Source organism: Salmo trutta, chromosome 21 (genome assembly GCF_901001165.1).
Source record: "Salmo trutta chromosome 21, fSalTru1.1, whole genome shotgun sequence".
In the NCBI taxonomy this organism is placed as follows: Eukaryota; Metazoa; Chordata; class Actinopteri; order Salmoniformes; family Salmonidae; genus Salmo; species Salmo trutta.
Genome location: NC_042977.1, coordinates 27,824,672 through 27,836,875, shown reverse-complemented (window position 1 = coordinate 27,836,875; position 12,204 = coordinate 27,824,672). Strand labels below are relative to the sequence as shown.

The 12,204-nt window shown below is 46.4% G+C and overlaps 1 protein-coding gene across 3 annotated transcripts in view; it reads right to left on the bottom strand.

The window, feature by feature from the left end:
- Positions 1 to 12,204, bottom strand: part of LOC115157099 (rho GTPase-activating protein 21) — a 66,909-nt gene that overhangs the window by 17,312 nt on the left and 37,393 nt on the right. For all 3 annotated transcript variants that reach the window (XM_029705028.1, XM_029705029.1, XM_029705030.1), the window contains 2 exons: positions 10,139 to 11,831; positions 1,697 to 1,840 (listed from right to left, as the gene is read on the bottom strand). In XM_029705028.1, coding sequence (XP_029560888.1) covers positions 1,697 to 1,840; positions 10,139 to 11,831 — 1,837 coding nt within the window. The remainder of the gene's footprint in view (positions 1 to 1,696; positions 1,841 to 10,138; positions 11,832 to 12,204) is intronic.

The window sequence follows — 12,204 nt, the reverse complement described above, 5'->3', positions numbered from 1 at the left end:
TGGTTAATGGCTAGAGGAAGACTTTATTAAACAATTACCTCCATGTCTCTATGGATGGATTTTCACGAGGCTACTTTGAACAAGGTAAGATATGCCTCATTATTTGAAGTAAAACAAATCAGGTTTCAAACAGGTCTAGTGCCTCAAGCTCACATTGCAAAGTGGTGGTGGCCACTGACAGTAGGCAGGCTATAGTTTATGCCTCCTAATGGCGAATGGGAGACGTGCTTTACAAGTTGAGATTGAGAAATAATTGTGGCCACCAAAGTTTTTAACACGAGATCACATTTAGAGTTGTTACTTGTTGTGCAGTGACTGAGCTTCCAAAAGCAGGCTTCACTCCAGTAGCCTTGAGGAGCTACTCTGGTGCTGTCTGACGGGTGGTAGGCTATTCTGCTCCTCAAACTAGGCTCTGGTGCTGTCTGACAGGTGGTAGGCTACTCTGCTCCTCAAACTAGGCTCTGTAAGCTGTCTGACAGGTGGTAGGCTATTCTGCTCCTCAAACTAGGCTCTGTAAGCTGTCTGACAGGGGGTAGGCTATTCTGCTCCTCAAACTAGGCTCTGTAAGCTGTCTGACAGGTGGTAGACTATTCCGCTCCTCAAACTAGGCTCTGTAAGCTGTCTGACAGGTGGTAGACTATTCTGCTCCTCAAACTAGGCTCTGTAAGCTGTCTGACAGGTGGTAGGCTATTCCGCTCCTCAAACTAGGCTCTGTAAGCTGTCTGACAGGGGGTAGACTATTCCGCTCCTCAAACTAGGCTCTGTAAGCTGTCTGACAGGTGGTAGGCTATTCCGCTCCTCAAACTAGGCTCTGTAAGCTGTCTGACAGGTGGTAGACTATTCTGCTCCTCAAACTAGGCTCTGTAAGCTGTCTGACAGGTGGTAGGCTATTCTGCTCCTCAAACTAGGCTCTGTAAGCTGTCTGACGGGTGGTAGGCTATTCCGCTCCTCAAACTAGGCTCTGTAAGCTGTCTGACAGGGGGTAGGCTATTCTGCTCCTCAAACTAGGCTCTGTAAGCTGTCTGACGGGTGGTAGGCTATTCCGCTCCTCAAACTAGGCTCTGTAAGCTGTCTGACAGGGGGTAGGCTATTCTGCTCCTCAAACTAGGCTCTGTAAGCTGTCTGACACGTGGTAGGCTATTCTGCTCCTCAAACTAGGCTCTGTAAGCTGTGAGTGTGATAAATAAAATGCACAACGACTAACAAAAATACAGAGGGCAATTTAAATGCACAAAAATTATGCAAATTAACCTATAGACCGATAAGCATTACTGGTCGAATGTATTTTCTTGACAGAATTGTGTTGATATGCACAGCCCAAAGTGAATGGGATATCTAAGCAATGACATGCTGAAAATGTTTCTTCAAAGTGATTCGGCACTGATGGAGGAGACATCCTCGCTGCTTTCAAGCCTGTACAAAGAACTGGGTCAATGTCATGCATTCTCAGAAAACTACACAATGGAGGTGGCTGAAACGGAACGGTAGTATTTCCTATATAGTGCAGTACTTTTGCCCATGGCCCATGGGGATGTGGTTAACAGCAGTGCACTACATACGGAATAGGGTACCATGATTCAAATGCCACCAATGACTGAAACAGACAACAACGGCGTTAACAACACAGCAACAGACAGAACTGTATCTGCACCATAACCATGACAACCAGGAGCCCCACCCCCAGAGTGCCTCTTACCTTGGTCATGTGACAGCTGTCGGCGAATGAAAGGGCACGGGGAGGAGCTTGGGTTCAGGGGGAGTATGGCTGGAACGCCAGATATCACGGCGGAAGCAGGAATGGACGTGGCCTCGTGGTCAACACTAGGGCTAGCCGGCTCGTCTGCAATCACACAACACACACTTCGGTATTACATGATGGTCAAACATCATCATCCCCATGAACTTCCTCATCATAATGGATAAAAAAAAATATTCAGCTTCCTGAGATATTTAAGTTTTGCATCTTCAGAGTCCCAATGTAACCCTTGCATGGTACTACACCAACAACACGGCTGCTAGAAATGAGGATCTCTCCTGCTCTCTTCCCCTCTCTGACATGTCCCCTTTTTTTAAAGAAAAGTGTCAAATTTAACTGCTGAGTAGTGCAGCATCTCCGACTCCGCCCACTCCTGGCGCTCCAAGCCCAAAACAGCTCAGAATACAAAGCTGCTCTCTACCTGCAGCCGTGGGGCCTGTGGAGCTAAATTTAAAAGCCACTGCCCTAGTTCCTTCATTCCAGCCTCCCAGGCTGCGCCCATCTCTCACCTCAACCAGGGCCAAGGAGAAGGGTTGTGAAGGAGCATCGGCAATGTAACCCCATAGGCATCTGTCACTAATATAGGCCTAACCTATAGGCATCTGTTACTAATATAGGCATATGTCACCAATATAGGCATCTGTCACCAATATAGGCCTAACCCAAAGGCAGTTTCACCCTCTCTGTAGAGACAAACAGCCACGGATGTCTTTAGATCTAGTGTTCACTAAATACAGCTAGACAACAACATGGGCCAAATGCACAACAACCCCATTGATGGTGTCTACATCAAAGAGCATACAAAGGAGGTATGTACAACCACCCACTCAACCTTTTGAGATGGAAAATAACTGCATACAAGAAACTGTACTTCTTCTAGGTTACACACGGACCCCTTCCCGTCTGTGGAATTCAACACACCGTCTGGTTCCTCTAGTGTCAGATAGCGAAGCTCACACTCCTGGCAGGCCCTGCACCAGGCCCACTGGTCCAGCCAAGCCCAGGACCCCAGCCCCATGCCCAGCCTGTCCACCAGCAGCATGCTGCACAGGGAGGGATTACCAGTCCTGGGAGAGGACCATCACCGCACCTGGCCTGGTCAGAATCAGACTGGCCCAGTACCAGAGCTCCTCACTCTGGGATGGAAACATCATCCCAGCTTCTCTGGTAGTGGACGTACTCCTATACAAGTCCTGGAGTTCCATGCAAAACTGAAAGGTGAAACATCGCAAGATAAATCCTCAACGAGGGATCGTATTTGAAGACCTCATAACAATATTAGTTGAGACAGTCCAAGTTAAATCCACATTTGAACTCTTTAAACTAAAATTCAGTAGAAGATGGATGACCTTATTCCAATAACATCCCACATTTTTTAAATCCCAATAAAACCCAGACAGACTGTCAGCTGTTAGATCCAAGAGGGTAAAGAATGTGACCTTGACCAGAGCATTGGCTAAAGAAGACTAGTGAGCAACCGGCTCTGCCACTCTGGGCCACTGGAATGGAATCTGACCTCACATGAAGAGGAGGGCTCCAACCGTACAGACAGTGGCCTGCTGGTCTTTCAAATGGGTCATTGATGGGAGCCTGAGGGCTGGTTAGAGCAGGTCAATCAGACCTCTGTTCTCTGGATCACATCATGGGCACCAGGCCCAGAGTTGTGGTGCTGTGGCTGCCCCATCACCCTCCCTCCTCACTGTCACTGCCTGCTTTGTCTGCACCTGGCTTGGCCCTGCCTGTTCCACTACCAGCAGTAGCGGTATGGAAGTACCATGACAGGTAGACATAACTGCTACATGCTGGATGACACAAAAATACATTTCTAACTGGTTGAATTAAGGTCATCATCACCAGTAAGGCAGGCTGGTATAACAGAGATGATGATGGGGACATAAGTGCTGTGTGGAGGGGCATTCACAAGAAATGTGAGTGATAAAATTACATTGTCTCTAATAGGCAAATTGTCTATTGAAAGGCAAATTCAAGAACAGACTTTAATCATTTTAACAATGCCTTCAGTAAGTTTGGTAACACAAAGTGCTTCAGTACCATTCCACAGCATAGCCCTTTGAGGTGAATGTTTAAAGGCATCAGTATGGTTCAGTTCGGATGGGGGGGCGAACCAAACAAGTATGCTCACATACTCCCTTAAAACCTCTACAGGATCAGTGACCCTAAACCGGGATGGTTGTTGATAACGTGTGCTAATGTGACTAGAATGACGTATACAACAGCCAACTTTCCTTGACATAGACCTGTTTTATATGAGCAGAAAGCTTACATTTTTGTTAATATAACTGCAGTGTCCAATTAACAGTAGGTATTACAGTGAAAAAAAGACAATGCTATTGTTTGAGGAGAGCGCACAACAACAAAAAACTTGTATCATGGCAACTGGTTTGATACATTCACCTCTGAAGGTAAATAATGTACTTACATTCAGTAATCTTGTTCTGTGTTTGTCATCCTGAGGGTCCCAGAGATAAAATGTCGCATAGTTTTGTTTGATGAAATACATTTATGTTCAAATGTAGGAACTGTGATCTACAGTTTGACCCCATTGCGGTCTCTGGCTCCACACCCACCCCGCCCAGCTATCTAGGTGTGAAAGTTAGTGTATAAGCTAATTATCCATCATGTATGACATTCACGGAAGTGAGTAAACTTAAATGTTTTATTACCATAGCATTTTGTATGTTCTCTATAGTCATGTACATGAAAATGTATCAATTGACCAATTCGGCACATTTGGTCAAACTCGATACAAAATATTGTGCAGTAATGTAATTCTTCACTGGATCAGTCTGAAACTTTGCACACACACTGCTGCCATCTGGTGGCTAAAATTACATCTAGACTCCCATCTGAAAGTATGCCCTTTCTCCTGCATTTCAAAGACAAAACAAAAAAAAAGCAAGTTTTTTTGTTTGTATTATCTTTTACCAGATGTAATGTGTTATATTTTCCTACATTAATTTCACATTTAGACTAATTTCAAAGTGTTTCCTTAATGGTATCAAGAATATGCATATCCTTGCTTCAGATCCTGAGCTACAGGCAGTTAGATTTGGGTAGCTCATTTTAGGTGAAAATTGGGGGGAAAAAAGGATATGATCCTTATTAAGACAGTCACTTGAAAAAGCGCAATAGTACTGTTTGTCCATTTTGAGAAGCTGTAGCCAGTATACACTTAATCAAAATAGTCAGAATTAATCTAAGATAAATCGAAAATTCTGTCATTAATTTAGAAGTTTTTGCAGGAGATTTTACATTTAATTAAGATGTTTGGTGCAGTATTTCTCAATAAAAGAATTTGCATCAAAACGAGTCGTCCCTCGTTGAATGACAAATATTTTATTGAAGAATCCCTACTGTTGACCAATCACTGACGAAGGGGCCTAGACTTCGGCTCCGAACTTCAGCTTGCCTCCAGAGTACGCCCGAACAGCCCAAAAAATAATATATACATAATATATGCACAAACTCTACCGAACTGTTTTGGGTGGGAAACATGTAGATGCCTTAAAGACTCCTGTCAGCTGAGCAGCACCTCAACCAACACCTAAATGAGAAATGACAAGCCTCAGCTTACATCACACTGTAACACAATAAGCCCAGACTACATACGGGTTCATCATGACTGGCACACACAGGCCTCAGTAAAACAAGTCCTGGTATAAAGCATGACAGTTGATTTACTGTAAATATCACATATTTAAAACACACTATTGCTGCTAATCCACTGTGCCATCAATAGGAATGACTGTATGAATGCTGCTGCTACTCTGTTTATTATCTATGCATAGTCAATTTAAAAACTTTACCTACATGTACATATTACCTCAACTAATCTGTACTCCTGCACATTGACTTGGTACCCACCCATAGCCTCATTATTGTTATTTTATTGTTGCCATTTTATTTTTTACTTTAGTTTATTTAGTAAATTTTTAATCTTGTTTTTCATAAACTACATTGATGGTTAAAGGCTTGTAAGTAAGCATTTCACGGTAAGGTCTACTCAATTTGTATTCGGTTGAATTCGGCGCATGTAACAAATAAAATGTGATTTGAAGCTCAAATTAGATCTGAATGTCTGATGATGAATTGTTTAGTGGAAGTTGCTGCCCCCGTATCCCTCTGCGGCAGTGGTACAATACAACAGGCCTGGCTGGCTCTATGACCAAACTCGAGCTAACTTCTGTCCCATGGGCCATACTAAAAATCACCATGCCTCGTCTCTGCTGCCTCACTGTGACCCAGTTCCAGAGAACACACACCTGTAGAATGCACAATGTTCTTCAGCGTCCTTCCAGAACACTGTAAGTGGATCAGCAAACAGGCGTGTCCTACCTTACTGATCGCACTTACTGAGTGTTCCAGTAAAATATGATGCATTTTAGCTAGAGTACACCCTGACCCAACTTTTCAAACAGTAATAATAAATCCATGTCCACAAGTTTGAAGAAAAACATGTATGACTGACTCCTGAAACAAAATAACTTGCAGGTTGTGAGCTCAGTGTAATGACAGGATAGTTAGAACAGGCTACATTTTCATCCCACTGTCCCTTTAAGGAAAAGGTGTCTACTTCAGCTGTTTATGAAATGCTAAAAATGCTGAGAGAAAAGCTTTATCAGCAAAATGAAGGACATAAAAGGAAAATGCACAAATGCGAAAAATAATAATTTTACACACGGGCTTTAGCAGGAGTGACATTTAGAGCACATCTTACAAGGACAAGTGTTCATAACACCATCAACATCGTAGATTAGGTGGTGGGCGTGGCAGGGGGCGCAGTCAGCCCGTCGGCGCAGCTGATTTTCAGAGAAAAATGTTTAGAGGCCCCCCATCTTGGCGGTGTAGGCCGCATGTTGCAGTTTTAAAGCTAATTTCCTGCAATTCTATGCATTTTGCCATGACTGTGTTCTTTTGCTCATACATAATAACAAAATCTATACTGCTAAATTCAAGTAAAAAAAAATATCAAAAAATCCATTCATAATTCACTAAGGTTACTATTGCAACCTTGGACAACATTTTCCCGGGAAGCCCAATTCCCCATTCAACCACTGGCTAGATCCCTTCACTAAGATCTCAAACTGTGTTTCTAAAACACAATGAAATTAAAAACAGACTACCCCTTGCTAATCAGGAAACTACTGGGTATATTGTGGTGGACTGCCATTACAATTGCTTCACAGGAACCTGGTAAAATGATGTTTGTAGTGTAGCTAGCCCCTGAATGGCTCTGAATTAACTATCAGCACGCAGTCAAAGCTATAATCACTTTGAGCTAGCTAGTGCTCTCAATCATATCCTGATTTTGACAGCAGATGAGAGAAAACAAGTTATATTAAGTGGTTAACTAGCATTAGCAACATTTGGTGGTCAATGGGACAGAGCTAGCTAAACAGCTGCGCTAGCAAACAATGTAACAAAAGTAACATTTTGGGTTAAAAACAATACTCCATCAACAGGCTCTGCATTTCAGGAATCACAGTAGCAAGTACCACTGGTGCACTTTTAAAGTATTTAGCCATTTAAACAAAATTCTGTTTTTCCCACTGCCCTCACTGCTTTCATGCGTTTCAAATGTGAGCTTGTCCGAGGTGTCGGACTCAATGACAGGTTATATCCATTGGAGCGCTGCGATTGGTTGCACGCAAATCCGGAGAGGGGCATAGTGAAGGGTAAACTCTCCCTGACTGCCTAGCTTATATTTTGGGGACTGTTAGTTCTCAAAGATTATATATATATATTTTTAAATACATAGGTCTGTTATCTTTTCTACATACTTTATATCTATATAGAGAAAGAGGTGTGATGGTGCTTCGCTGGTGACACTGTCAGTGACTTATTTAGAATTCAAGGCACACATAACCAGCACAGCCATTCCATCTGGTTTGTGCTTAGTGGAGGTATCATTTGTTTTTCAACAGGACAATGACCCAACACACCTCCATGCTGTGTAAGGGCTATTTAACCAAGAAGGAGAGTGATGGAGTGCTGCATCAGATGACCAGGCCTCCACAATCACCCAACCTCAACCCAATTGAGATGGTTTGGGATAGGTTGAACCGCAGAGTGAAGGAAAAGCAGCCAATAAGTGCTCAGCATATGTGGGAACTCCTTCAAGACTGTTGGAAAGCATTCCAGGTGAAACTGGTTGAGAGAATGCCAAGAATGTGCAAAGCTGTCATCAAGGCAAAGGGTGGCTACTTTGAAGAAAATAAAATATATTTTGATTTGTTTAACACTTTTTTGATTCCATATGCGTTATTTCATAGTTTTGATGTCTTCACTATTGTTCTACAATGTAGAAAATAGTAAAAAGACAGAAAACCCCTTGAATGAGTAGGTGTGTCTAAACTTTTGACTGGTACTGTATATAAACTCAGCAAAAGAAGAAACGTCCCCTTTTCAGGACCCTGTCTTTCAAAGATAATTCGTAAGAACCATTGTAAAGGGTTTAAACACTGTTTGCCATGCTTGTTCAATGAACCATAAACAATTAATGAACATGCACCTGTGGAACAGTCGTTAAGACACTAACAGCTTACAGACGGTAGGCAATTAAGGTCACAGTTATGGAAACTTTGGACACTAAAGAGGCCTTTCTACTGACTCAAAAACACCAAAAGAAAGATGCCCAGGGTCCCTGCTCATCTGTGTGAACGTGCCTTAGGCATGCTGCAAGGAGGCATGAGGACTGCAGATGTGGCCAAGGCAAAAAATTGCAATGTCTGTACTGTGAGACGCCTAAGAGAGCGCTACAGGGAGACAGGACGAACAGATGATCGTCCTCACAGTGGCAGACCACATGTAACAACACCTGCACAGGACCGGTACATCTGAACATCAATCCTGCGGGATAGGTACAGGATGGCAACAACAACTGCCCGAGTTACACCAGGAACGCACAATCGCTCCATACGTACTCAGACTGTCCGCAATAGGCTGAGAGAGGCTGGACTGAGGACTTGAAGGCCTGTTGTAAGGCATGTCATCACCGGCAACAAAATCGTCTATGGGCACAAACCCACCGTCGCTGGACCAGACAGGACTGGCAAAAAGTGCTCTTCACTGACGAGTCGCGGTTTTGTCTCACCGGGGTTGATGGTCGGATTCACGTTTATCGTCAAAGGAATGAGCGTTACACCGAGGCCTGTACTCTGGAGCGGGATCGATTTGGAGGTGGAGGGTCCGTCATGGTTTGGGGTGGTGTGTCACGGCATCATCAGACTGAGCGTGTTGTCATTGCAGGCAATCTCAACGCTGTGTGTTACAGGGAAGACATCCTCCTCCCTTATGTGGTACCCTTCCTGCAGGCTCATCCTGACATGACCCCTTCAGCATGACAATGCCACCAGCCATACTGCTCGTTCTGTGCATGATTTCCTGCAAGACAGGAATGTCAGTGTTCTGCCATGGCCAGCGAAGAGCCCGGATCTCAATCCCATTGAGCACATCTGGGACCTGTTGTATCGGAGAGTGAGGGCTAGGGCCATTCCCCCCAGAAATGTCCGGGAACTTGCTGGTGCCTTGGTAGAAGAGTGGGGTAACATCTTACAGCAAGAACTGGCAAATCTGGTGCAGCCCATGAGGAGGAGATGCACTGCGGTGCTTAATGCAGCTGGTGGCCACACCAGATACTGACTGTTACTTTTGATTTTGACCCCCCATTTGTTCAGGGAAACATTATTCAATTTCTGTTAGTCACATGTCTGTGGAACTTGTTCAGTTTGTCTCAGTTGTTGAATCTTGTTATGTTCATACAATTATTTACACATGTTAAGTTTGCTGAAAATAAACGCAGTTGACAGTCATTTTTTGCTGAGTTTACATATAGATGTTTTTTATTACACAGTTTGGACTTAGGCGAACTGAGAATTTTTATTTTTTTTAACTCTTAGGTGGCCCGCCAAAGGATTTCAATGGCAGAAAAAACCCTCTACACTCCCTGCCTGCCACCAAAGCTCCTTAACAACATACTGCACATCTAGCCAAGGAGATTGATCAGGTGGTAAACATGGGACCAGTAGGAAATAAAAAAAACACTATAAAACCATGTTTCTAAATCTAATGATTTATCATTTCTCCCCAGCAATTTCCCCTCCCATTCTTATCTGTACTGACGAACTGCTGCTGCTACTTGCCCCCTACTCTACTCTTTTCCCTGCCTACATGCCTGGTGCTTCTGGTGCCATGGTGTTTTAGAGCTCTCTTACCGATGAAATGGTTAGAGTCATCGCATGTGTCCCAAATGGTACTCTATCCCCTATAAAAATGTAGTACTTTTGAAGTATAGTGGTGTACCAAATAGAGAATTGGAAGCAATTTTGGACGCAACTGTGAAGTTAGTGTTCGGCCTCTTACCGATAAAGGGGATTGAGTCGAGGGACTCCTCCAGGTTGCTGGAGGAGCATGAGTTCTGGTCCTTCTCCTGCTTCTTGCTCAGCCGCCGCATGTGCATCTCCCGCCGCGCATCGTTGGGCAGCCAGCACATTGCGTCCGCTGCTGGCTCCGAACCGTCCTCCTCGTTCACCGCCAGGATGTAGGAAGGGTGGCGCAGGGGGCTGGGGTTCTTCACCGACCCAGGAGGCTTTTCCCTGAGGACCACGCCCAATTCTGAGGCCGAGGGGCCGCGACCGTTCACCTGGGCCTGGGGCTCTGGGCGAGGTGGGTGATGGTGGGAGGTTTTGAGGATCCCAAGCCTCTGTGGTCTCTGATGGGAGGCGGATAAGGACGAGGACCTATGGCCCACCACCGCTGCCACCTCTCTCCCTGGCACCTCCCCTGCCGGCTGCATGGTCTCCGCCCGCCCCCTGCTCTGGCTCACATGGTTCACACCTTTGACTCCAGCTCTTTGGTCGGTTGGGGAGGGCTCCAAGCTGATAATCTTCCCCGGGTGAGAGGGTGTGTCTTGGGTCATATTAGGAGCGCTGTGAGGCTGGTGCTGGAGCTGCTCTGGTCCTTTAGCATAGAGGGTAGGATTGGGCATTGGCGTTCCCCGGAGGCTGTCCCTACCGTACCCTGCAGGGGGTCGGTGATGGACAGCCTGTTTGGAGAGGCTCTGCCTGCTGGGGCGTGTACCCTGGTCCAGCCTGCTAGCGTAGCCCCGTCTATCCACCATGGGCCGGACCAGCTCCACAGAGTCCACATAGTCACAGTCAGAGGAGCGAGCACGGGCCTTGTGTGTTAATCCATCCTGGGACACACTACGAGGAGGCCAGTTCCTGGGGTGGACCCCTCGCTCCGCCATACTCATACGGTCCTGGGAAGAGCTGCGGGGGGGCATGTGGTGGAAGGGGGGCGGAGGTCCATGGTAGGCGCGGTCGTGGGAGGTGCTCCTGCGCCGGAGACACTTAGGGTTGGGGCCCCAGCCACCCCGGGGGATGTGGTGGGAGGAGTTGAAGGTGTTCTGGCTGGCGGTTCGCAGGCTTTCTAGTCTCTCCTGGATGGTCCGGCTGCCATAGGCGTGGATACTCTTGTTATCGATGTACTCCCTGTAGGTCTGGTACGTCCGCCAGTCTATGTTTTGGTGAGAGACGGGGTTGGGGGAGTTCGAGTTGGGTGGATAGTGGGGTAGCGGGGCACTGTAATTGAGGAGGCTCGCCCCAGAGGGGTAGATGTCTGTTTTCCGTGGCAGGGGGTAGTGGGACACAGACCCAGGACGCACTCTGATGAGGCCAGGGTCAGGGGGCCCTACCAGGCTATAGTCTATTCTGTGTGCTGGTCCTATACGGCCTAGCTCTGGAGGAACTACCACAGTCCTCACGCTGTCGTTGCGCATGCACGCCGCGGTCTGGGATTTGGGGTACGGGTGTGCAGGAGGAGGAGGGGAGGGGGGCACGGGAATCTCCATTCGGTACCCCATGTCTGGTGGTGTTGCCCCCCGGCATGCTCCCTGTACCCCCACTCCAACTGGGGCGGGGGTCTCTGTAGCCTGGGCCATCCCCGGGGGCTTACAGTCTACACGAGGGTAACATATGGGGGGCGGCTCGGGGATGTGACGGGCGTTTCCACTGTAGGCACTGCGACTTCGGAGGTACGCATCCTGGGAATAGGCCTGGCGAGAGAAAGATGAGAGGGTAAGATACAACAACAGTGTCCACTGGTCCCAATTCACTCCCTATCCCTTCTTCCCCTTGGCCCTAACCCTTCAAAGTTTGCAGATTTGTAGGGTGGAAGCGCTACTCTACCCTGCTTCGACCGATCTAGACTAGACCCTTCAGATCTGAAAATATAGAAGAGCAAGGGCAAACAGAAAGGGGTAGGGAGCAAAATGGAATCAGCAATGTGTGTAATATTCAACTTGCATTTCTAATACGTCTGGTAAAGAACTGGAGCAGTGGACGTTTACTAATGATAGCTGTGTGTGTGTGGGTAGGCAGGCAGGGAGCAGAATGTTGTAGTGTGAGTGTGGAGGCGGTTAGCAGGTC